Source organism: Podarcis bocagei (assembly GCF_964188305.1).
Source record: "Podarcis bocagei genome assembly, chromosome: 8".
Taxonomy (NCBI): Eukaryota; Metazoa; Chordata; class Lepidosauria; order Squamata; family Lacertidae; genus Podarcis; species Podarcis bocagei.
The window spans coordinates 50,903,412-50,930,672 of record NC_138133.1 but is presented as its reverse complement, the minus strand read 5'-3'; the positions used below and the strand labels follow the sequence as shown (position 1 = coordinate 50,930,672).

Sequence of the window (27,261 nt, the reverse complement as noted above, 5' to 3'; positions counted from 1 at the left end):
CCACACTGGAAATATGGGCTAGGTTCTGACATATTCTGACATCTTTCTGCTTCAATTGCTCATTTGTGAAATGGGAATAATCCTGATCAACTTCACACGTCTGATACAAAAACAAACACAAGGTTTACAAAACAGTTTACACACTAGGATGACAATGCTCAGCATATTTATTTGAAATTAAAGTTGCATCCAGGGGTTGGCGCTTGTCATTCCTCAGTGACAGGAAGCATTTCTTATCAGGACAGTGTTAACATTCTCTAATTAAGAAAATGAAAACCCAGACACTTTAGTAAAGCTAGGAAGATTTCAGTCTAGGGCTCAAAAGTACAGGGCATCCACAGTAAAGAGGATCACCAAATATGCTTGACATTTGATGCTGTAAATGAGAGCCAGTGCTTATGATTGCTCACACTCCTTTTTCTCTCCAAGCCCTCTCCCTCCCCCCTCTCTCAAATCTCCTCACCTTGGATCTCTTAGCAGTAACTGATATGGTAGAAAACCAGCTTTTAAATAATCCACAGAACTACAAAAAGACAGCATTAGGTCAATTAAGTACACATTCTTGCAACTTGCCTCACACTAAAAGCACTTTTAAAGCACTTTAAAGCCACTGTTTTGCAGAACAACTGCCTATTTGCCCAAGGCACAAATCCATGGAATATTTACCAAAGTTACATTCTGTCTTGCTGGTCTTTTGCAAGAAAGAATTCATCTACTGGGGGAAAGAATGCCACAGTACTTACGCATTTCTGCAAACAGCTGTCTCCTTTCTGCCATGGTGGTTCCTCTTTTCCCACAGTCTTCAATCATTCTAGACAACAAAAATATTAAACATATCTTCAGAATCATTCGTAAGCTGAACACATTTGCAAAAATGTCTGAAATGTTCCAGTGTACTATTTCCCCCCGTTATATATCCAAAGAACACTGGGGATATCTTTGTCAACAATGTATGATTTAGATTTTGCCCTCAAGCACCTCCTTTCTTCTAGCATTGTCTCTTCCAAAGAATAATGTTTGGTTCTGTTTGAAAGTATCAGTGCCAACTTTTAAACATACCATTTCATCATTTTGCTTAGGGTGCCTCTTGTTTTAAGATGAACTGCTAAACCCTTTTCACAGGCAGTCAATGTGAAATACTGCATTTGAGTTGTCCCTATGAGGCTTTTTACCATGGGTTGATGTCTATTTTAAACAGATAATAATTTTTCTACAGTGGTATCTCGCGTTACAAATGCTTCATGTTACAAACACTTCGGGTTACAAACTCCACTAATCTGGAAGTAGTACCCTGGGTTGAGAACTTTGCCCCAGGATGAGAACGGAAATCGCGTGCTGGTGGTGCGCCGGCAGCGGAAGGCCCCATTAGCGAAAGCACGCCTCAGATAAAGAACAGTTTCGGGTTAAGTGCAGACCTCCAGAACGAATTAAATTCGTAACCTGAGGTACCACTATATTATAAAAATGTGAGGAAATTTGAAAACCATACAGACATGAAAAGGGGCAAGCTTCCTTTGCGGTGACCATTATAGCAAGAATGACTGGACAGAACACATTACTGTATGTTGAAATTTGCTGACCACATGGACTTAAGACAGGGGTTAAGGATCCTCTGGGTCAAAGGCCAGTCTTGGCCTACCCAATGGGTCCAATTTGGCCTGTGAGGTCATTTTCTGCAAACCACAGCAACCTCTCAATTAGCTGACATCGCTTCTGTTCTTTTGCAGGTGCCTGTTCCCAGCAGGATTTAACCCCCACTTAAAAACTGACAGGTGGTTGTTAAATCCTGCTCTATTTGGTATGCATGCCTGCTTCTCATTGAAACAGATGGACACAACCAAAAGAAGATGAAAACTACTGGGTTTGCTTGCTCTTAGTGCACGTGCCTGTTCCTTGGGAAAAAGTGCCAATAGCGAAAGAAAGCAAACTCCCTCTCACCCCCATTGCTGCACAAAGAAGTCACATTTGGAGTGGCTTTTAAAGGAGAGAGGAAGTGGTTCAGGGAGCAGTTTGCCAAACTGGTCTTTAAAGCACCTTCCTCTTCATTTTAACATTGCTCCAGCAAGGGATTTTGACAAACAGGCAGGGCCACTCATCTGTCATCCATAGGATATTATGATGATGTCACATGACTGACAACTGGGTGGACCCATGAGGTCAATTCTGGTAAGGATCTGGTTCACAGAGCCAAAAAGGTTTCCCACTTGACTTAAGAAAACATGAACAGAAAATTATACTGCAGCTGGCTTCAGCTCTTGCAACTATCTTATCTAGAAAAAAACTCCAGAAGGATATCAAGGATGTAACATTTTTATGTTTATGCCTTCCAGTAGCAGATTGGTGCAGATAAAATAAATTCTGATACAAAATAGATGATGCTGTACTCATTTTAGCGAAGTCATGTCTCCTTATTTCTGACCTGAATACAGGCTGGTGAAGAGGAGGTTAAGTTACTTTGTTGGGCGAAACCACATTTGCAAAGTTACCAAGTTCAGCAATCCTTGAAGCTAATAGCTGAAATGGAGAAAGGTTATTGCAGAGCCCTACTTGCCTTAATGGATTTACAGCTGCATCGTGAATCCCTTGTTACATTTCTTCTAATAAAACATTTCTCCAGCAGGCAGTATTTCTCAGCTATACATTTCAGCATTTCAGCACTAATCTTTGGCAATATCATAAAATTGCTGCCTGCTCTTTCCTAAGGCTACTTATAATTGCAATGCACTTATAGCATTTGTTTGCACTCATGTAGATGAACTACCTATGGTTTTGTGAGAGGGAGGGGGGAGAGCTGTTAATCCACACCAAGTATAACAACTCAGTAACTGACTCCTCATGTTTTGCCTTGTTTTTCAAACATCTACATCTTACAAAAAAGGAAATTTCATCTTCATGATTCATCTTTTCTATCAAAATAATATAGAGACAATCCCAGCAGGTTCTTTCCATTATACACACTCTTCCACAGATTCTGTAAGATTTGAAGATGGGATTGAAAATAATGCTTTGACCTACTTGTGTTGCTGGTAATAAAAGCAGCATTTATTTTTATTTCACTATAAACTATTTTATGTCAAATTCACATGTACCCAATCACAGGTCTCATCATGTCCCATTTTAAGGTATTTTTTTTTCTTTTACAGAAGGTCACACTGAAATTCTACACATTTGATACGCTTTTTACATGCATTCTTTGTGTATTCCATGCATTTTCTTTAAAATAAGCATTTCTGTGCACATGTCTTAAACCTGAAACTGCACTGCAAAATTCTGATTGACTCTGATCTGCATCTGAAACTGGGACTGGTAAATAGGCCTATTCTCTTTGGACCAAGTAGAGCTGGGAACAGTTCAGAAAAGGGGCACATGATCAATGTGCTTAAGCAATTCCTGTATGTGGAAAGGTTACAACACTTGGGGCTTTTTAGTTTAGGAAAAAAGATGAGAAAGTGAGGAAATGACAAAGGCATCTAAACGTATGCATGGTGAGAAGGAATTGGATGGAGGTAAGTTTTTCTCCCTCTCTAATAATACTTGACCCTGGGGAGGTTGTCATCCAATGAAGCTGAATATTGGAATATTCAAGACGGACAAAAGGAAGTACTTCTTCACACAGCACGTAGAATTGGCTACCACAAGAGCCAGTGATGGCCTCCTTTAAAATGAGGTTAGGAAAATTAATGGAGGATGAGACTGTCAAAAGTTACTAGCCATGATTGTTGTGTGCTTCCTTGAACACCAGAGGTACTGTGCATCTGAATATAAGGGAAAGTGCTGTTGTGCTCATGCCCTGCTTGGTATAGGCTTCTCATAGGACTCTGGCTAGTCACAATGAGAACAGGATATTGTACTACATAGAACTTTGGTCTGATCTAGAAGGACTCTTGCTATGTTCTTATGAGACCACCTAGAAAGGAAACCACCAGCATTCATTCACTCTGCCCTTATGCTTACAGAAATGACATGATAAAAATGTAGCAGTCACTAAATCCCATTCTAAATCAAGAAGGATGTGTCAAATGGCAATCCTAATCCATATACATTGACAAACAGCCAGCTGTACAAACACCTCTAGAAATACTCCAGAAGTAACTGAAACTGCCCATTACATGAACTACTGCTACCTTTCATTATAGGTCTTAATGGTTCATGAATACTGATACAGTATATTCAATAACTAAAAATAACTTTAAAAAACAACAACAAACAGGTAATATTGGTAATCATTCCCTCTAATAACAAACTCAGTTGGCTGAGTGCCAACAGGACTGGAACTGAAGTAGTAGCTGAGAAACAAGATGGAGATACCAGCCTTCTCAGATGAAGCCAGAGGCATGGAGAACCACAACACATTAATAAAAAGAACAATTTCAAAAGTCGACACCCCATCAGCCCTATGAGAACTGTTCAGGGCCTTCAAAACCCAAAATGTGTTGAGCTTTGGTCAGCAAACACACAAAACTGGGGACAGGGAGCAGAAGAGATGGTCTACATGAGCCTCTTATAACTTTTATCCTGGAGGCAGGTCTAGTTAGCTTGCTGCAAACCTGAGCAAGAACCCTCCTGTGTAGGGGCAATACATTCTCACCATTACTTGTAGGTCCCACTGGTGTTCTCTGTTCTCAGCACATCATTAGAAAGCAAACTAACATTGTTATGAGAAATATGGTAACTCTTACTTCCAAACGCTCAATGTTTTGAAATATAGCTATTTGCCCTGCCTGTTTTCTGTGTGTTTCAAAACATGTCAACATCCATCTGCCCTGGACCATATGAGTAAGAAATGCCAAGTTCACAGAGGTGCATTTAGAAATGTAACTCTCAGGATAATGGAAAAGTGTGGGTTTTGGTGGGTTTTTTTTAAAGCAGATTTGATCATAATGGCAGCAACATTTCATACCCTTTCATGGAAGGCCAGTTTTAAATGTTGTACTTGCTCAATGTGTCCTGTGTAACAGGAAAAGCACATATGATAGCAGCTCAAGGTTCTGTATCTCTCTTGCCTTCAGGGTTCTTTTCATTTCATTTGACTAGGTCAGGGGAAAACATGACATCTACCAAAGAAAGCCAGAGTGAAGCTGCAGGGAGAGGGAGTATGAAGTTCTGAAAAAGAAGTATCATGAAGACAAAAGGCTTTTCCTCAAGACAATGCGTGTTGACTTTTGCATTCTCTCGTGTTGCTGATTTGGCCAGGCAGGGCTACAAGGCAGGCTGCAACACTTCACATGTCATTAAGCTCCTACTTAGTCAATAGGATCTCTTGAACTGCCTAGTGGTGGCATGATTAAAACCAAATTCACTTTAAAAGAAGTGATCAGTGACAGAATTAGGTTGGGTAGGATTGCTGGCCTTGTAATAATTCGGTGGTTCTGAGTCTGGAATGTGGTATATTAGAATATTATCATTACATTGTTTCGACTGGGGCACCACTTCTTGTCTCTCTGCTGACAGTTTCCATCATAACCAGCAGGATAAGTAAAGGTGCAATTCCGGCCCAAACATATGATATTTGTATAATAATAATGGGGGAGACAATGATTAGATTAAAATGTTTTCTCATTGCTCCACAAAATACAAAACTGCCTGAAACAGTTCTTCAAATAACTGACTAGTGGGTAGAAGAGCTGAAAACAATGCCAATATACTTCACATCTGGCAACCAATGTGCCCCTTTGATTTCAGATAGTGTATGGGTAGACATGTTTAAAAAGGCCAGGACACAAATTTTCACGGTCCTCCACCAGGCACCCACTCTAATGCCTTTTAGGGGCCAGGCAGTGACGTTTCTCTTCTCTGAGGCCTTTTAGCATCCTTCTACCATATTTTAATGTTCGCTAAATTTTATTTAATATTAGTCTCTGCCACACAAACATCAATTAGATGGATTCAGCTTATGTGTGGGTGTTTTAGCTCTTTCTAATTGCTGAACTGATTTTTTTTCCTGGGGATGATATTTATTTCTATGGTAGGCTAGATTGTTAGTGTGAACTGTGGTTTTTGTGTTTTGATGTGTTTTGATGTTTGTCTAATACTCGTGTAGTGCATTGCCTAGAGACAGTTGCCTAGAGATTTGCAGGAGGCAACTGACAAACGAACATGACAACTAAATAACAAATAAAATGAGCAATTAAAAAACTCCATTCACAGAGCTCACACTGAAGAGATTAATGAGGTGAAGCCACCAAAAAATTATTTTTTCTCCATAGTGATTAGTTCTAAGACTGCTCTTTAACACTGTAGACAGAGCTACAGATCATAGCTCCAATGTTCATGGAAAACACACATGTCAGTGATTCTATAATTGTGATCCTTGCTTTGCAGGGAACTAGACTAGATGATCCTTTGGGTCCCTTCCCACAATTCTATGAAAACCTGCTTGAGCCAGAAGGTTGGTGGGCTACTACAACAGCTTAGACTGGAATCCCTGGCTTATATTGAAGCAGAGAGCAAGTCCATTTCCCAATCTTGGAACTTTTCATCCAGTCCACTGCCACAATTCCTACCCTGTATTGGGGAACAGGGTCCTTGATGAAGATGGCAGTGGCTTAGACCATGGATGGCAAAAGCTGCTTCCAGCCTCCCACTGGCCCTTCTCATGCCCCCAACTTCCTGTAAAGGGCCTCCAAATCTCACCTTGTTCTTCCGATGCAAAGAGGTTGGATGGTGATGTATGGATTCTTGCAGTGACTTTACCAACAGAGCTCACAGTACTAGCATGTTGACCACTTAGGAAACCCATTTTTTAAAAAGGGGGACATATAGTTTCAGAAAGTTAAAAAGTTTAACTTATAAATGAGCACTGTGTTTGAATGAAAATCTAACCATCAAGTTTCTACTTCTTGTGAAGAAAGCTAGTTTTTAAAAAATTGAGTGATGACTAGAAGTCAAAATTAGTATGTGGCTACTGATTCATAATTTGATATTAATAAAAACGAATGCTCTGCACAGAATTCTGTTGGAACGCAATACAAAGCAGGGAAACAAAGTGATAAATTAATGCAATTTTTAAATCTCTTTCTTCTTCTCACCTACCTATGTGTTTGTTGAGCTAAGTTGTACTTTAAACATTTCATCCTAGAACAGGAGTGGCTGACCCAGTGGGGCAGAGCCATAGCAACAGCCTCTCAGCAGCACCATTGCTGCCATTTACCAGAAGGCATGGGGCTACATCAGACTCAGGGTTGTACAGGTACATCAGTAAGAACTGCTGCTGGGGGTGGGGGCTATGCTGCAGCTCTGCCTCACACAGCGAGCCACTCCTGCCCTAGAATATTCCATTAAATTAACTGAATAACTCTTCTTTATGCTCATCACATGATACTGGTTTATCTTCTCAACATATTCTACTACAGCGGGTTAATAAAAACTCCTTCATTATAAAGCCAACTTTGATACAAACCTATGCTGTTTTTCGCCCCTGAGAAAATCCAGCTTGTTCGGTATCTAGCTGATAAAAAATACATCACCATAGATCAGACATTTAATTTGCTGTCCATGATTAATATAGAGCTAGAAACATATTACAGGGAATATGCAAAAATAATTAACCAAGAACATATTTGACATCATTTATTTATTTTCTTACATTTATATCCCTCATAGAACCCAATAAGGCACTTGTGAGGTCTATAGGAGGCCTCACATAATCTATGCTCACTGGAACTCTCAAGGAGGTCAAGAGCAGTGTGACACAATGCTCAGTTTGCACACACTGACCCTTCTAGGTTAAGAGTCACTTGCCTGAAAGAAACCAAAATTTGGGTGCCAGAACTACTATGACCTCTTCAAAAAGTTTGTGTGAAAACTACTTTGCATTAGGGCACCCAGTTGGCCTGCAGATATTGCTGGACTGCTCCTCCCATCATCCACTGGTCACAGTGGTTGGAATGGATGGGGACTGAAGGTCCAACAATATCTGGAGGACCATAGGCTCCCTTCCTTTCTTTGGGCCAAACTACACATTGTGTACTTTGATTTCCTGAGCTATTTTTCTTCTGCTCGGCAGTGCAGTGGGGGATTTGGATTGGGCTTTCAGTACAGGTCTTTGGGCCAAACTACACATTGTGTACTTTGATTTCCTGAGCTATTTTTCTTCTGCTCGGCAGTGCAGTGGGGGATTTGGATTGGGCTTTCAGTACAGGTCTGAGTAACCCTTTCCCTTCAAGGTGATTTTCCAAAGCAAGTCACCTCACACTGCTATTAGCAGTGGAGTGGAAAATATACATGACACTGCCAGGATGCAAAGAGGTCAAAACAGGCAGGTGGTTAAGTTCTGGAGTAGACAAATAAGGATCCAAGAGGTGGATGAAGTGGTCTGATAGGTCAGTAGTCAGGCCCCTTACCTCCATATTAACCTGTTCTGATGCAGCTTGGGGCTCATAGAGAAAAGCATAAGCAATAAAAAGGTGAAGCAGGTTAAGCTAGGTGCAGACAAAGGTCTCAAGTAGGCACAGCTGTCTGTGCTTTGGAAGTTTCTATCTGAGCCAAGAGCTGAGGTCATATGAGGATTTATGTAGGCTGGCAAGGTCAATACTGCAGTTGGCTCAAAATTTCTAAACTGTGGATGGGATGAAAGTATTATTGAGGGCTCATCCTCTAAATCTGAGGAAGTCAGGAGAGGTATGTCTCAGGCCAGGAGAGTCTAGGGAGAGGTGCTGAGGGTATTCTCTTCAAGTGAAGCAGCCTGTATTTTCTCCTCATATGTGTGTTCCTCAGGGTAGTATGAGGGGGCTGTTCTCCTCTCAGAGTCTTAACAATAGCTCAGAGGTGGGGGAAGATATTGGCACTTAGGAACTGTGGCTGGAAGAAAAGGTTAACCCTCTCATACACCTACTATGGGCCCAGTTCAAATCACCATCCCCCTTGCAGCTAGTTTTAGGAAAAGAAAACTAAATTGGCAGATCTAATTGCATGCTTCCCACAAAACTATTGGCCCCTAGATTAGGGAGTTTTAGGTTCTCTGCTCTGAGGTGGCCTTGGGCAAAGCTTGCTCCACTAAACTGGAATTTAGCAGTGACCTATATATAGCTCTGGTAGATAAGGCTGGTAAAAACTGCATCTTCAATACGATAGTAATTATTAATAAAGAAAAAGAAATTAGAATGATGGAAACCTAAATTAAACTAACTGGAGTTTTTTGTGTTTTTTTTGGTTACGTTCCTAAATTTCCCCCCAAAATGAACTCAGTTTATTACTTTTACTCCAATTAATTGTTATTCATTATTCAACATTATTCATTATTCATCATTATTTTACAATAACACAAAGGGCAGAATGATGTACAGCATCATTAAACATAAAATTTATTTATACAAGGACGCCAAGGAAATATATGGTATATAAAGCTCAACATCCAACAGTGCTAATACACAGCTGAAACCAGAACACACTACTAGAGACTGACCCTATTCTTCTCTGATACCCTCACCTGCTAAGGTCACTCTGAAAAATTATTGGTATGGTAGGCAGTACAAAGTGCAGTTGAAAAAGAACATTTCTAATAACCCAAAATTTATTAGTGTGAGGAGATTCTTTTCAGGAGCATTGTATGAGGGAAAGGGGGCAGTCATATTTTTTTTCATACAATGCTCCTGGAAGTAATGCTGTGTCTTCACATAATCATTCCCATTGTTTTCTTGGCCCATTTTGAAAACACACAGTGGGAGTCATGCTACGTAGTCACTTGGGTTGGCTTTTACCCATAAAATAATGCTTTGAACTGAAGAAACAAACCCTACCGATTGCTTCTTACCTCCCATCAAAAGTATGCGTCCTTCACTGGAACACCTGCTTCCTGCTCCTGCTAGTCAGATGAGCTCACCCCCCCCCCAGCACAACCTCCAGAATTTGGCTGGGCCAAGAAAGCAAATGGGGAATGATACTGGTAATTGCGGAAGTCTATGAAAAGAAACTTAAAATTACCCCCCCCATGTGAAGTATACATTTCTCTAGTGTGGCAAAACAGACAAATTGTGGGAACAACTGCAATGGTAACTTCCCAGGTGGTGTTCAAGTATATACTTAATTGTTTGTGTGTGAGAGAGAAAACACAATGGCCCGCAAAATGCAGTAGCAATGACAACCACACAGGTCTCTCTCTTCAGTGGCATAATACTTTTCAATGTGTTACTTGAAGTTGGCAAAGGCATATCCTCTGGACTGTTTTAAAAGAGGGTTATTAGACCAATCGCTGGTGTCTGTGCATTGCCTCCAGTACTTGAGGCAGTATCAGTTGCTGGGGAATGCAAATTGGGAGAGTGTTGTTGTACTCATGTCCTCCTTGTGGGCTTCCCATAGGCATCTGGTTGGTCACAGTGAGAACACAATGCTAGACCTCAATGGATCTTTGGTCTAACCCAGATGGGTTCTCCCTGTGTTATAATGTGTATTGTACTGTGATGAAGACTACTGTGCATATAGGTATATGGTGGAACTGAATGCAGTAACAGAGTGGTGGGGCAGCAACCCTCATGTGACCTTCTGACAGCTGAGCTGCTTCTGCTACCTGGGAAGGAGAGGGGAGGAGGCAGTTGGTGCAGTGATAATGCACCAGTATAACAGAAGGATTGACTCTGCCTTTGAATTTGCACCACTGATTTCCCCTCCCCCTTACCCTCCCCCTCCTGATAAGCGATAGTGACTCAGCTGTTGGGAGGTCAGGTGAGTGCTGCCACCAGCATAAGGCCCACTACTGATTAAATGCACATCTAAAGCCTTCCTTTCTTGCTCAGTATTGTTGGCAACAGGCTAGAAAAGATTAAGGGGAATATGTATTCCTATAAATCCTGCTCTCTCGGGATGATAAAGTAGGTATTTCTAAAACAAATCCAAAGCTGACATGAGCTTATATAGCCCCAATATTGTCACATTATTTTACACCATCTGAGAATCTGTCTGGAAACCTCACAGTTATATGAAGCTGTTTTAATGGCCATTGAACACATACATGTCTCTCATTCCAAGCATCTTCTCCCCTCCCCTCCTTCCTTGATCTTTCCCCCTCTTTTCTGTACTTTCTGTTTCTCTCTCATGTTGCCCCTTTCAACTGCTTTATTCTTCCAGCCACACCTAGTTGTGCTGTGACAAATCATACTGCTTTCTGATGTCTTTCACTTCACAATTTGCTTTGTAGGTAAAGAACAAAGGAGCAAAATGGTGAACTCAGCTGGGCTCTAGACACCGTGGCCCTGATCACTTCTTTCATTGCTCAATGTGCCCCGCAGGCTGCAAACTAAAACTGACCAAAGAGGTAGTGAACTTGCAGTTCACAGGTGCTGCGAACAAACTGTTTAACACACCGCTGAAAGATACCATCAAGAAGATATGCAGCAGTCTCAGCAGTGAGCAACATCACTGGAAGAAGTCTAGAAAAATGCAGCCATCTGAACAAACATCAGGTAGTAGTTTTCTTGGTCAGATTTACTAGTTACAGTGGTACCTCGGGTTACATACGCTTCAGGTTACATACGCTTCAGGTTGCAGACTCCACTAACCCAGAAATAGTACCTCGGGTTAAGAACTTTGCTTCAGGATGAGGACAGAAATCGTGCTTCGGCGGCACGGCGGCAGCGGGAGGCCCCATTAGCTAAAGTGGTGCTTCAGGTTAAGAACAGTTTCAGGTTAAGAACGCATCTCCAGAACGAATTAAGTACTTAACCCGAGGTACCACTGTATTTATTTATAAAACCGGTTACCTTTTTCCATAAAGAGCACCAAGATGGTGTGCACTAGATACAAAACCAATATAAGCAATACAAACACAAAAGGATAATATTACGCAACAACAGAAGCAATGTTATACTCATAGACAGCAGTAGGTAGCACTGTCTGTGAAGTTTTGCAGGAAAAGGGCACACCCCGTGTGGTGTAGTGGTTAGTGTTTTGGACTAGGACGTAAGAGGCCAGAGTTCAAATCTCCACTTGGCCATGAACCGCACTGTGTGGCTTTGGACCAGTTGCCAACTCTCAGCCTAACCTACCTCACGGGGTTGTTCTGACTTCATTGGTGGATGCGTGGGATATAAATGCAATAATAAAATAAATAATTATAAATAATCAGAGGTGTTGATTAAATTTCCAACCTGGAAGTGTTTGAGCAGCATTGTACAAATAGGGATCACTTTCTGTTTTTTTTTATAAAAAATTTTTATTGGTTTTACAAATTTTTTTAAGACAATACAAACATATAAAAAGACATACAAACACGTATAATTTCATAACCTTTTTTTCATAGACCGTGTTTCTCAGACTTCCCCATACCTCCCCTTTCTGCATCCCAATGTCCAAAAGTTTTTAGCAACTCTAAATATATCTGTCAATCCTCTGTCCTCTCAATCTTTCCTTCAATCTAATCTTGTATCGCTGTAACCCTTTCTTACTCAAACCTCGACATTCTAACATTCATCAAGTTTATAATAGTCCTTAAGGTAGATTTTAAATTTCTTCCATTCTTCTTCCGCCGTCTCCTTTCCCTGATCGCGGATTCTGCCAGGGAAGTTTTTAACGTGTGACATTTTACTGTATTTTTGGTTTTTATGGAAGCCGCCCAGAGTGGCTGGGGAGGCCCAGCCAGATGGGCGGGGTATAAATAATAAATTATTATTATTATATTATTATCTCAGCTAATGTCATATAGTCCATCACTTTCATCTGCCATTCTTCCAGGGTGGGTAAATCTTGTGTCTTCCAATACTTTGCGATGAGTATTCTTGCTGCTGTTGTAGCATACATAAAGAAAGTTCTGTCCTTCTTTGACACCAATTGGCCGACAATGCCCAAGAGAAAGGCCTCTGGTTTTTTAGGGAAAGTACATTTAAGTATCTTTTTCATTTCATTGTATATCATTTCCCAGAAAGCCTTAATCTTCGGGCATGTCCACCAAAGGTGATAGAAAGTGCCTTCAGTTTCTTTACATTTCCAACACTTATTATCAGGCAAATGATAGATTTTTGCTAGCTTGACTGGGGTCATGTACCACCTGTAAATCATTTTCATAATGTTTTCCTTTAAGGCATTACATGCCGTGAATTTGATACCGGTGTTCCACAACCATTCCCAGTCAGCAAACATAATGTTATGACCAATGTCCTGTGCCCACTTAATCATAGCCGATTTGACTGTTTCATCTTGTGTATTCCATTTCAGCAGCAAATTATACATTCTTGACAAGTTTTTAGTATTGGGTTCTAACAGTTCAGTCTCTAATTTTGATTTTTCCACCTGAAAGCCAATTTTCCTGTCCTGTTTGAAGGTCTCCATTATTTGGTAATATTGAAGCCAATCTTGTACTTTAGATTTCATTTTCTCATGGCTTTGTAATTTCAGTTTATCTCCCTCCTGTTCCAAGATTTCCCAATACTTCGGCCATCCGACCTCCATATTGAGTTTCTTCAATGCCTTAGCCTCCACGGGTGACACCCATCTAGGGGTTTTGTTTTCCAACAGATCTTTATATCTTATCCAGACATTAAACAATGCTTTTCTGACAATATGGTTTTTAAAGGCCCTATGCACCTTGATTTTATCATACCATAGATATGCATGCCAACCAAATGCATTATTAAAACCTTCCAAATCTAAAATGTCTGTGTTCTCGAGGAGCATCCACTCTTTCAGCCAGCAAAACGCTGCTGCTTCATAGTACAATTTTAAGTCTGGCAGGGCAAATCCCCCTCTTTCTTTAGCATCTGTCAGTATTTTAAATTTAATTCTGGGCTTTTTGCCCTGCCAGACAAATTTCGAAATATCTTTCTGCCACCTCTTGAAACAATCCATCTTGTCAAGAATCTGCAAGGTTTGAAACAAAAATAACATTCTAGGCAATACATTCATCTTAATCACTGCAATTCGGCCTAACATTGACAATTTCAAATTTGACCATATTTCTAGATCTTTTTTAATTTCTGACCAGCATTTTTCATAGTTGTCCTTATACAAATTCAAATTTTTTGATGTCAAATAAACCCCTAGCTATTTCACCTTCTTAACCAGTGTCAATCCTGTCTCTTCTTGAAATTTCTCCTTCTCCGTGGCTGTTAAATTTTTTTCTAAGACTTTAGTTTTTTGTTTGTTCAATTTAAATCCAGCTACCTGGCCAAATTGTTGGATTATCTCCAACACCCTTTTCGTACTAGTGTCAGGCTCTTGTAGGGTCAATACTAAGTCATCTGCAAATGCCCTTAACTTATAATGTTTAGCTCCGACCTGTACACCTTTAACCTGCTGGTCATTTCTAATCATATTCAGCAACACCTCCAGAACCGAGATAAAAAGCAATGGGGAGATTGGGCATCCCTGTCGTGTTCCTTTTTCTATCCTGAGTTCCTCAGTTACCACATTATTTACAATTAGCTTAGCTTTTTGTTCAGAGTATATCGCACCCAAACCATTCTCAAATCCTTGGCCTACCCCCATCCCGTGAAGATTCTTTTTCATAAAACTCCAAGAAATATTGTCAAAGGCTTTCTCCGCGTCCACAAAAATCAGCACTGCTTTAGTGTTAATTTTCACCTCTAGCAATTCCAAAATATCTATTATATTCCTTACATTGTCTGATAGGTGTCTTTTTGGGAGAAAGCCTGCTTGGTCCTTATGAATCTTCTCCATCAACACTCTTTTAAATCTTTTTGCCAAAATGTCTGCAAAAATTTTGTAATCCACATTAAGTAATGATATTGGGCGGTAGTTCTTAAGTTGAGTCTTTTCAGTCTCTGTCTTTGGTATGAGTGAAATATACGCTTCTTTCCATGATTCTGGTGCCCTTTTCCCCTCTAAGATCTCATTGCAGACTTCCTTTAACGGATGAACCAACCACTCCTTCAAAGATTTGTAATATCTGGAAGTCAATCCATCCGGCCCTGGAGATTTGCCCAATTGCATGTGTTGAATGGCACCCTCTATCTCTTGTTCTGTTATTCTCTGATTTAGATCCACCTTGCATTGATGAGAGATTTTTTGTAATCCATATTTATTAAGGAATTTATCTATGTCCTCTTCATTTTGTGGTCCTTGAGAATAAAGTTTTTTAAAATAACTCAAAAAACAGTTTCTGATCTCGTTGGGTTTAGATATGTTCTTTCCGTCCACTTCTAGGCTTGTAACTGTATTTAGTTTCTGCCTTTTCTTCAATTGCCATGCCAGAAGTTTGCCACATTTATCTGCCGATTCGAATGTCTTTTGTTTCATTTGCTTTATCTTCCATTCAATCTCTTGATTCATCAATTCCATATATTGTGTTTGATATAACTTAATCTCTCTCAAAATCTCCTGGGACTTCGGTTTTGATCTTAATTTTTTCTCTCCTTCTTTTATCTTTTCCAAAATCTTTTCCTTCTAATAGGGATCACTTTCTGGACCATGTAAAAGAGCTTTGAAATGGACCTGACTGCTCTGAACATTATTGTATATGGGAATAAGAAATGGCAACTGGAGAAACCATCAGCGTAGCATCTACTCTCTTTAGTCACCCACGTTTTGCATTCTCTCCGCTGATGGAGACAGTTGTCAAAAATTGCTGTGGCCTCCAAAACCTCCAGATTCTGGCAGAAGCGATCTCAACGTCCTAGGGGGAAATTAATTCTGCCGTTGTAAGCTGCAGCTGAGCACAGGGCACTTCTTGCCTTTTCCCCTTCACTTTCTGTAGCATCAACGTGATGTTGTCAGAGAAACAGCTGCAGGGAAACATTTCTACTGCAGTGGAGCACATCACTGGGAGTATTCTACCTCCCGTATGCAAATCACAGGAAATTTGAAGAGGAATGTGGACAAGAATGGGAGATCCTAACACCAACCATTTGTATGGTCTTGATTCTAGGTGCATGCAGCTTCCTTTGACAGGAGAAGATGTTTACACAGCTCAATTTAATTGTCAGCTTTTAAGCACTGAAGACCATCCACTCCCCCGATTCTCACTGAGAAGCTTGAAATATGCCATTCTGGTGACAAGGAAATCCTTTTTTCCCTTACATGTTACTTCCCACCCTTCTTCTTGCATTAAAGGCTGGATCTAGACACATCAAAAAAGCATTTCAGGAAAGCGCGTTGTAAACCTCATAGAGGGAAATCACGTTGGCAAAAGACAGGACTCCACAGCTCCACCTGGTGTCACAGTGTTATAACACACATAAAGCACTTTTTCTTTACCAATGTAGCTTAGTCCAAAGTCTCCACTATAGAGCTTTTAGGTTTCCTGAAAGTTTTAACATAACCCTCAACTCAAAACACATGTAATTTGCAAGAAGATACTCTCATGGCCTAAATCCCAGCCAAGACAAGGAATATTCCATGGAAGTGGGGTGGGGGGAGAGGATCAGTCCCTTAGCCAATTAAAATAAATCCACCCTGCCTACAATATAGACTGATCAGCTGAAGCAAAGTGTGATCCTCTGCCTCAGACTTCTAGACAGGAAATGGAACTTGATATCTGAAACCTCACAAATCATGAGGAATATACCTAAATGGCTTGCTCTTGCAAAATCCCTCTTTTTTTTGCTGGTCAAAGGAAGTCCCTTCTTTTTGTGCACAGTTCTCTAAAAACACAGCAGAAAGATACTGTATTGCACATGACCATTTTTAAAGCACCCACATGCAGAACCTCTTACAGTGCAACTGGCATGGAAGTTCTTGTTTCTTAACTGTCAGAATGAAACTTAAGGAAGAATACATTTTGAGACTGTCAATGCAAAATGAGACATGTCCAATGCAAATATCCAGAGTTGCAGCCCAGGCTCTGAATTGCAGTTAATTAACAGAAGTACCTCTTCTGACAGTGTTCCTTTCCTCTCTGTCCTAAAAAATCAGGCTGCCGTGGTGTTGTAGGTTTGTATGTGTGTAATATTACACAGATGCCAAAATGCATGCTCATTTCAACAGGGTATTGTTTGTTTTTTGTCTGATACAGTGCTACAAACATACCTGCCTGGATTAAAGTAACCCTGAAATTAAGACAGCATGCTTATATATAGGAACAATGTGTTTTGTTATTATCTCATGTGCCATATCTAAAGAGCAGTACTTAAGAGAACTTTCCCTAGGAGTATTATCAGCAAGGGAAGAATGTCACCCAGACTACACCTATTAATTTTATCTAGTGTCACTGGGTGGTACTCAGAGAAGACCCACTGAAATGAATGAACCTAACCTTTATAAGAAGACCAAAATCATTACTGGAATTTTCCGTCATTGGTCAAGTTTCGAAAAACCTCATGCAATAATAGGGGAGCAATGCCTGAATATAAATATGTCTTGTAGATTTTCAGCAGAAATGTTTTCCAAAATCTCCGTTCATCCTCCTACAACAGCTGTGGTGCAATCACTCTGGGGAGAATTCATGCATCATTATGTCAGCTCATTTTTATATATCTTTAGTCACGTCTGATAACTCAGGATTGGAAATTACAGGCTGTTTTACAAAGAGAGGAAATTAACTGAATGGCCTTGATGTAGTCATTTGGGTTACTCATTCCAATAAATGTTATCTGTCTCTTAGCTCTGCTGAATTCTGAAGACAAACAGTATTAATAAATGTACAAAATGGAAAGAAAAAAACTTGATATGGAGTATATTATCTCTTTGAATTGGGACCGATGGCTATATTAATGTAGCAAACAAATCCTTGAGTTAACAAAAATGAAAGTGGGGAAAATCTACTGCTATCAGCAGTCAATTGTGGGTTTGCATTTGATGAAATTGCTTAAACTAAAGGTAGATTTTTCAAACCCACTCACTCCTCCAATCAAGGAGTTTTGCAACAGCACAAGAATTTTACCATTCCTAGGTTGATTGGTAATTTTTAAAATTTATTAATCACCTAATACCAGCAAGTCACTAGGTGACAAGCAACAAACATACAGAAGCTTAAAACAACCAAAGGACCAACTTTTTAGAAGCTTTTAAATGTAAAATGGTATAAGTTTTCACAGGTGAAAACCTACTTCATCAGATGATGAGTTGGAACTTGAGTTGGGTGAGACTGAACAAAGTTTGATAAACTGTGCTTATAGCTGACCGAGAGGAGCCATTCTAAGACTAAAGTTCTAGACTCAAGAAAAGTGTTCCTCCACCTACCAATCCATGCTTGAAACCAGTTGAAAACTCTTTAAAAAGAAATCAATTTAAGGTTATAATTAAAAGGCTGAGGCCCTGGGGAAATATATTCTTCAGGAGACAGCCTCAGATGATTGCTTCTTGGTATGAGAACTCTTATATCAGTGAAAGCTAATAGTTCAGCTAGTGGTTACAACATTTCCAAGGACTGTTAACCATTCTTCACAGGCAAGACATGCTATATTTGATTCCAAGTACAGTGGTACCTCTGGTTACATACTTAATTCGTTCCGGAGGTCCGTTCTTAACCTGAAACTGTTCTTCACCTGAAGCACCACTTTAGCTAATGGGGCCTCCTGCTGCCGCCGTGCCGCCGGAGCACGATTGCTGTTCTCATCCTGAATCAAAGTTCTTAACCCGAGGTACTATTTCTGGGTTAGCGGAGTCTGTAACCTGAAGCGTATGTAACCTGAGGTACCACTGTATATAAATTTTGCTTCTGTTTTAGAACCACCTTCCTGGTCTTTTTTTGTTGTATGACTAAGATTTTGCTTCTCTTTTCCATAATGGTAAAATTTCAAAGTCCCATTTCCCAGTCTTCAAATCATATTTTAGAGATTGGGAACATGCTGCAGGCTGATTTGCATTGCCCTTCCTCCCCCCTTGCAAAATCTTCCCTTTTATCATTTGTGATAACTATAATTTGACATTAACATCTGAATCAGGTTAACTAAGGTTAGGAACAATCAGGTTGTTGTTGAGACGTTTAGTCGTGTCTGATTCTTCGTGACCCCAAGGGCCAGAGCACACCAGGCACTCCTGTCTTCCACTGCCTCCCGCAGCTTGGTCAAACTCATGTTAGTAGCTTCGAGAACACTATCCAACCATCTCATCCTCTGTCGTCCCCTTCTCCTTGTGCCCTCAATCTTTCCCAAGATCAGGGTTTTTCTAGGAGTCTTCTCTTCTCATGAGGTGGCCAAAGTATTGGAGCCTCAGCTTCAGCTTCAAGCTTCAGCTTCAGCTGGAGCTGGGACAATCAGGAATTGCCTCCTAATCATGACTGAAGCCTTAGTTTGAAGCTGTTTAGCGAGCCATAGTTTTGAGGCAATCCTGGTTTGTTCCAATGCAACCCAAACACATTTACAAAATTATGGTCATTGCAAATGAAGAAAAGGGGTTTGGGGGATTACAGTGGAAGAGTGGAGGATGGAGTGTTCCAACTATGGCATGTTCCAATCACCACTCCCTAAACCTTCTCTGTGTTGGGGACTGAATGTCGTAATAATCAGCCTTTTCTACTTGTATACACTCCCTGCCCGATTTAGAATCATGATACTCCAAGGTTCTGAGTTTCACCCATCACATGTGGAGATGGTGATGGCGTTCAATGGATTGTGGGGAGCGCAGTGTTGCCCTTCCCTCATGAAATGGTATATTGCATTGGGGAGGGGAAGAGAACACCTGAAAAGCTTTACGTCTTACCCATTACCTGGAGGCAGTAGAAATCAATGGAACAAAGCCTACTGTATGGATGGTTATATAAGCAGCCCTAAGCACTGGTCCATAAGTCTTCACTCATTGCAAATCTGGCTTTCGTCTGGAATGTACCCTGTAATTTTTGAAGAGCCTATGCTTTTTAATTAGCTCAGGTACTCCGGATATGTACACATGGTAGAAAGTTAGTGTGCATCCATTTCAGATGCTACTGAGTATAACACAAATTAACGTGGAAATGTGTCTGCTATATATTCGATGTGTAAGTGTCCACTACCTTCTCTATTTGAATGAGCCACATGCAATTTTGTCCTCCACCACTAAGGCTGCAATCTTAACCCCATGACCCTCCTGGGAACGAACTCCACTAAATTCAGCAAGATTTACTTTGAACTAGATATAGTTAGGATTGCAATGTAAATGTTACTGTTTCTCTCCCTTTAACATAATGCAAATGCGTCTTGAAAACAAAGCAGGGACAAGTTCTGAGCATCTGTCATAGTGATAGCAATCCTTCTAATTTGGGAACAGAATATCTTAATCATCAGTTTCATTTTCTAAATTGATCTTCTCTTTGAAATGCTAAGGAAGGAAGATATCCCAGAGTAAAGTAATACACCAAAGTTATTCCCCCCCATCCCACTTTCAAAATATTAGACGTTAACCCATTTCCTAGGTAACTAGCAACTATGGCGTCACATACCATCACACTTTGAACATGCTTGGGCAAAATATATAATTTTGTCTCCATAAATTGACAGCATGTTGTATTTTTTTAAATTTTTTTTTACAATTACTCCAGAAATAGTTTTCTATGAGCATGGCTCAGTCAATATAAAAACAGCATATGAATAATTGATGCTCTTTTTTTAGTTGCTTTGATCTCTCACAGTAGACATTTCTAGGGGAAAACTTTGATGACGTAGAGAAGTTTTTGGCAAAGCGGGTAAGGGAGAAAGCAGGAGTCATCTCAGCAAACACACGCTTTGAAGTCGACATTTGCAAAGATAATAGGTTTTATCCAAGGTTGTACAAGTGGAAGACAGCTCAACACAACTGATTTTTCCTTTCCTTTCTTCATTCTGCAGCCCCCTGTACCCCAGCAAGCTTTTCCAGAGGGCACCTACCAAATATTATTGGCAGTGTCTTATTGGGCTGAAGCGGGAGGGGAATAGCACTCAAAATCAGTAACCTTGAGAGAGCAGTGCAAGATTCCTTGGCCTGTTTTTCAGCAATTCCACCATCCCTCTGCAGCCCTGTAAGACATAGTGCATAGTGTTTGGTAGAATAAGCTGTTCAGGGGGTATGGGGGGCAATAGAGGAGACGGAAAAGAGTTGTACAATGGATCCAGCTCAGTGTGAATACAGGGATGAGGTGGACCCTTGCAGGAGATATATTGGTGGTCTGTAAAGGCTGAAGCACTCCCAATCCCCATGCCCTCTCTTCTACATTACAAGGGAATCACAGGGTTTGAATGTCTTTCAATTTCACCCTGTGTCCAATAACTTTAATAGTTGTCCCAGATATTATATAAAACTGCACAATGAAGATATAGTGGGAACAATATTAAACAACCCCCCCAGAATGTTTTTACTGCTACTGTTGGATGCTTCCTGCTTTTTATTTTTATTGCTGGTCATCTCCTCTGTTGTCTCTAAATTAATTTTTGTTTTATTGCTGTAAGAAAGCTTTGAAAGGCTATTTTGGCCAAAAAAAGAAGCTTATTGATTTAACATAGGAGAGTTGGTGGTTGAGTACCATCAGAATATAAATGAAACTGGTGACCCACTAACATGATGGTAGATTGTACATATTGAAAGAATCTCTACATACACAGAAGCGTGGAAGTTTCCAAGTTAGAATATTAAAATACCAAAACGCCATGACAAGAACTTGTGAGCTTTCAAGATTTATCATCTTCATCATCATCATCATCATCCATGTTAATTTAATTAATTACCCACCCTTCACCCTAAGGTCCCAGGGTGGGTTGTAACAATTTAAAATAAAGTTTAAAACAGTTTAAAAACCTACAGTTAAAAAATACAATCACAAAAAGGGTGGGTCCTGAAAGTGTGCATGTCACATTTCAAAGGCAAGGGTACAGAGGTACGATAATGAAGTTGTCAGTTGCACCTCTGTGGGGAGGGACTTCCACAACTTAAGGGTTGCCTCAGATAATGCTCCCTCTCAGACATAGCTGTCAACTTTCAGATTTGAAAATAAGGGATCAGCAGCCTCATCTGTCCCGGGGACAGTCTATGGGATATCTAACAATCCGGGATAGCAGCAGGAAGCAGCCGGAAACGGCGCTGGAATAAGGGAATTTCCCGCAAAAAAAGGGAAGGTTGACAGCTATGCTCTCAGACCTCTACCACCCCAGCTTCAAGAGGGCCCTTTCTGCCAAATGTAGTATCCGAGAGGGTCTGCAAGAAAGGAGGCAGCTTTTCATATATTGGGGGCATAAGTCATTTAGGGCAATAAACTCTAATGTGAGTGCCTTGAATTAGGTCTGGCAACCAATGCAGGTTTTTAGAACAGGGGTTATATTTGATCTAAATGGAACCCTGGTACAAAGACCAAGTCATTTTTGTTCAAAAGAGACTGGGAAAAGGAACTCCTATCAACTTAAGGAATTTTGATGGCGGTTAAGCCTACAGATATAAGAAAAGTTAAGCTTCCTGTTTTCTAGAGATGCAGATTCTAGATCCTGAATGAATATCAAAGACAAAAACTCCTGTCCTCACTTATTTTAACTGGGGAACATCACAGCATTATTTTATACAAGCAGCTCTCACTTCTGCCCCTGGAGAGGGTGGGAAAGGCAGCATTTCCCAACCTTGGATCTCCAGATGTTGTCCGAGTATGACTCTCATTATACCCCACCTGCAAGGCCAACTGTCCGGATGGTAGAACTAGCAGCAGAACAATATCTGAGGACTCAAGGTTGAGAAGGTCTGCTCTATAAAGCAGTCAGGTAGAATAGACGAGTTTATGAATTCAGTCTATGGCTGAGAGTTGTTGAGACACAGAATGTTAGGGTGTTCAGAGGAAGAAAAATGGAAAGCGCTAATGCAATAGGTGAATAAAGAAGATGAATTATATTGGAATGGATGGAAGATTTGGCTTAATTATCTGTGATTGATGCGAGACACCATGATCACTGAAAAGCCATTCAACTTTCCACCTTGATATGGGGAGAACTTAAGAGCATGACAATTCTCTTCTGTAGCTGCTTCCACTCTAGTTTTGGCAATATGGAGGTTTATCTATGTGAATACACATATACAGCTATACAATGGAAGCAAAAGCCGCTGTTCAACAATAACTATTAGTGAAGTCCATTTCCTTGGTTTGGGTTTACCCTGCAATATTTTAACATGAAAGTTATTTCCCTGACTCTTTCAAGGAAAGTACTGGTAAGGGTTTATCCACACTTACCTTTTGCCCTGCTCTTTCCAGGCAGAAATCCCCGCTTTTAACGTTTTGTGTCTGAGCTTTTGTTGTTGTTGCCCCAAGCTTTCCCCATGAAAACCCACTCTTTAGAGCTCAGTTGGAGCAAACATCCATCCATGGAAAATTGGAATTGGTGTTTGCTATGATTTGGCTTTAAAGAGCAGCTTTCTGCAGGGAAAATTGGGGGCAACCCACCCCTACAAACACTTGGACATGCAGCGTTAAAAGCGCAGACCTCTGCTTCAAAAGGGTGAGGCTAAAGTAAGTATGGATGAGCCCAAAGTTTGCAAAAAGTCTCTTCATTGTACTTGAACAATAGATCTGATTAAACTATTTAATCCAATGTCGTTAGCATTTTATACCTGCCTAACCCGAGATGAATGGTTTAATGCTGAAAACATTTTACTTTATAATTCACTGTGCTTTTCTTTATATCTTTGTACTGCAGCAGCACAATTAGAATGGATGCTCAGTACAGTTCAGGTTTATTTGTGGTGAGCCAGTGTGGTGTAGTGGTTAAGAGCGGTAGTCACGTAATCTGGGTAACCGGGTTCGTGTCTCCGCTCCTCCACATGCAGCTGCTGGGTGACCTTGGGCCAGTCAAACTTCTTTGAAGTCTCTCAGCCCCACTCACCTCACAGAGTGTTTGTTGTGGGGGAGGAAGGGAAAGGAGATTGTTAGCCGCTTTGAGACTCCTGAAGGGGAGTGAAAGGCGGGATATCAAATCCAAACTCCTCTTCTTCTTCTTAAGTCAGACAAAAACATACAATAAGGAGCAGCTAATACATATCAGAGAATCTATTCCTAATACTAAAATCCTGGTAAATATATATGCTCAGGGATAATCCAGATGACATTTAGCACATTAATCTTAACAGAATTTGCATGCTTTTTTAGACCCTAGGCAAAAGTAGTCATTACCCACAGGTCCCCCATTATTATTAACAAGCAAAACATGTACATTTTGAGATAGACTAAAAATAATATTCTTGCCCCTACAAAGGAAGAAACTTTCCCCAAGAAACATCTGCCCTAATAGGCAATAAAACAAATAACGTCTCAAATAGTCAGCTGTTTCAGAACTACATATACAAATCTTACAAATACATCATAAAGTACCTGTTGACATCTTCCCTTGAGAACTGCAGAACACATTAAATTTAATTCAAAAAGGGCAAGGCTACAAAACATATGCAGACTTGGAATTAACCCCTTCTGAATACAATTAGAAACTCCTGAGCAAACATGACTAGTGGTTGTGCTGTACCTATATTGAGTAATTGCTAGTGATGTCAGAAAGTACTCTAATGCATGCTGGTACTTAAATTTCGCAAACCAAGGGGAAATCCTGGGACTTGCTCTCCAGGGACTGGTCTTTTCTGAATGTAAGTATCCCTTAATCATGTTTTGATTATGACTGTCCAAGAACTGGAAAAATAATCTGTTGAAAACTCATAGTAGGACTATCTGCCTAACCCTTTCCAGCCATGTTGTACTAAACCAACTGCTCTGAGAAACAATTTTCTGCAAGTATACCATCACCATTAAACAATATTTTTAATCCAATAATTAAATAAGTGTCTGTCTGTATGTCAATTATAATGTATGTATAAAACAACATTTTTTTAAAAAAATATATATTGCAAAACCAAGTTTGAATTCATATAAACTCTTGCAAAGGTTAAAAGTGAAGCATTCATTTGGACCAGTAACATGGCAGCTGTTTTGAACCGCTATTCAATAAGTTAAAATTTCAAAGAGTGTGAAGTACCCAGAAAACCTAGCAAAAGCTATAATAAAAGAAATGTATTGCTTTATGTGATTCAGATTTTAAGATTAACTTAAAGCTGGAACATCTGTCTTCATTTTCTGAAGCTTACAAACTTTATGAAATCAACAAATAAATACATCTGCAAAACACAAGAACCAAAATAGAGTCCTGTATTTTCACTAGGAAGAAGTAAAATGATGAGACAAAAATGATCAGTGTTTAGCTTACCTGAGTCTATTGTTTAAAACAGCAACACAGCACTAATTCTGCTCTTTGGAGCTGGACCATTTGCCCATAAACATTTATAAGCAAGGAACTCCAAAGTAACCTTTAACTTTAGTGATCATTCTCTCTCTTGTGCTCAGAGCAGAGCAATCTAATACACCTTATCATGTGGTGTGTTGCTATAGCAACAGTGAATCCAGCTGCTGCAATACAAAAGACTGACAAAAACTTGTTTTCTCCCCTTCCGCCCACCTAGTTAGAGTCAGGGTGCTTTCCTTATGGTTGCATAGCCTGATCTCCATTTACTTCTAGTACCGACTGATCTGGATTAATGTAGGCAGCAGAATGTAAAAATAAAATAAAATGGGCATTCAAGTGCTTTTAGTCAATACACTTAAATGACATCTTATCATATAAAATTGCCACTCATTGCTTAAAATCACTTAGCTATAAGGAATCCAAAGATTATAAAGGGAAACAAACTATACCCTAAGACAGAATTCTCTGTATGTTCACTCTTGTCCCGTCAAACAGTACAGCGGTAGATCAAATATAAATAACCATAGTAGCCAAGATGGCTACTCTATATTGTAACTACCAGAAGTTATAATACAAGATTCTTTAAAAACAAACACATGCTGAGGTGTTTTTTTTAAGCAACTGTATAGTCAAATGAAATGGTTTTTATGTTGTATAGCCAACAGAAAAACCAAAAGTGAAAAACAATTACAGAGCTCATGTCACATTATTTGCAAAGGATTGGGGTATGGGTGACCAGAAATAATCCAGTTGTGATCTGCCTTTGGTAAAGTAATACAAGATTCTTCCATAGCAACCTTAGCCCCTTCATTGTCCTCCATTTGCCCCAGCTGCTGGGAAGTGGTAGTCCAAAACATCTGGAGGGCAATGGTTGTTCTACCCCCCTCAGGGGTTGCCAACATTTTTGGGCCTGTGGGCACATTTGCAAACAGATGAGAACCACACATATACTGCAAACAAGCAAAGAACACAACCTATTATAGTAACTACAAGAGGATGCTTCTTTCAAAGTCTAATTTCAGTGAGACAAGGGGACACCGTGGGCACCAGGGGAGGCCTCTACAGGGTCTTGTGCACCCGGGGGGGGGCACATTGGCAGCCTCCTGTTTTATGGAGAATCCGTAACGTAACATATAATTGGGCATGAGCCCCCCATGCTAAGAAAATAGATAGGTGGCACAAATTCAATATTTAAAAACAGAATTAATTGACAGTGATTATTGTCAGATCTGAATTTCTGAAAAAATATTCAGTTTTCAGACTGCTGTATGCTCATCTTCCAGATTTGGTTCCTAAACTGAAGACACAAAAATGATGAGTCTGAGGGAGAAAATAAGTGGAAAATGGAGACCTCCCCTTGCATGAGCCACTGGGCTTACTGGATTAGCATGTGTGGCAAGGGATACCTGCAAAACACTTTGCAATCAGTGCTCATATTCTGCAACAGATGGCTCACCAATTTTAACAGCGCAGTTATAATTTCTTGGACAAAATAATCACTTTCTGATCCAAACAACTCAAATATTTACTTAACATGTCCATATCTACCTTTAACAACAATACACAATTGCAAAATGTATACAACTAATAGAATAAAGAACCTCCCAAAATAACAAAGTTTCCTCAGGCCAAGAAAACGTTGTACTGCAATCCATGTCTATCATACAGAGTTCAGTATGGCTTACTCCCAAGTAAGTGGGTATAAGATTGCAGCCTACATGAATTCTGGCTCTCTTGTGAAAAGCTTATTCACAAATCCTTTGATTAAGACTTTCAGTGGACTTATACCCACACGTTGCAAGCAAAGTACATTTCCCAAGGAAGTCACATGATTAATTTTATTGCCTTTCATGTCTACATTTAATGAGGTCAAGAAAACAGAAAATGCAAATATAAAAATATTTTTAAAGCCTAGGAGAATATGAAAAGAAGGTCACCTGTGTCAACAGCAAAAAAAAAGTGTACAGATGTTTTGCATAGCAGTATTTCTTGTTGTTTTGCAAAACAAAGCATGGGGGTGCAGAATGAGACTTGTGTTTTGCAAATACTCAGTACAACACAAAACTTCCATATTCTGCAAATTAGGGTGCAGGGTGGCTATTCAAGGTAGAAGCAAAGCTCCAAATGTAGCACCTGCTAACTCTCTACAGATGGTCTGATAAGGAAAAGATGAATAGAGCTACTGCTTGAATAATTTATGCCTGTTCTGGTATGCAAGGAGTAAAAACTGACT

At 40.0% G+C, this 27,261-nt stretch overlaps 1 protein-coding gene and 1 long non-coding RNA gene across 30 annotated transcripts in view; one reads left to right on the top strand and one right to left on the bottom strand.

The window, feature by feature from the left end:
• DTNA (dystrobrevin alpha) overlaps positions 1-27,261 on the bottom strand; it is a 199,365-nt gene that overhangs the window by 90,338 nt on the left and 81,766 nt on the right. For 26 of the 29 annotated variants that reach the window (XM_081205886.1, XM_081205870.1, XM_081205881.1 and 23 more), the window contains one exon: positions 744-811. In XM_081205886.1, the coding sequence (XP_081062012.1) occupies positions 744-810 (67 nt within the window). In that variant the 5' untranslated portion in view covers position 811. Of the gene's footprint in view, positions 1-743; positions 812-7,399; positions 7,448-27,261 lie in introns of all 29 variants that reach the window. The other 3 variants (XM_081205860.1, XM_081205861.1, XM_081205863.1) reach the window with 1 other exon arrangement.
• LOC308593486 overlaps positions 11,043-27,261 on the top strand; it is a 94,355-nt gene continuing 78,136 nt past the window's right edge. The window contains exon 1 of the long non-coding RNA XR_014010980.1: positions 11,043-11,396. This is a non-coding gene — a long non-coding RNA (uncharacterized lncRNA). The remainder of the gene's footprint in view (positions 11,397-27,261) is intronic.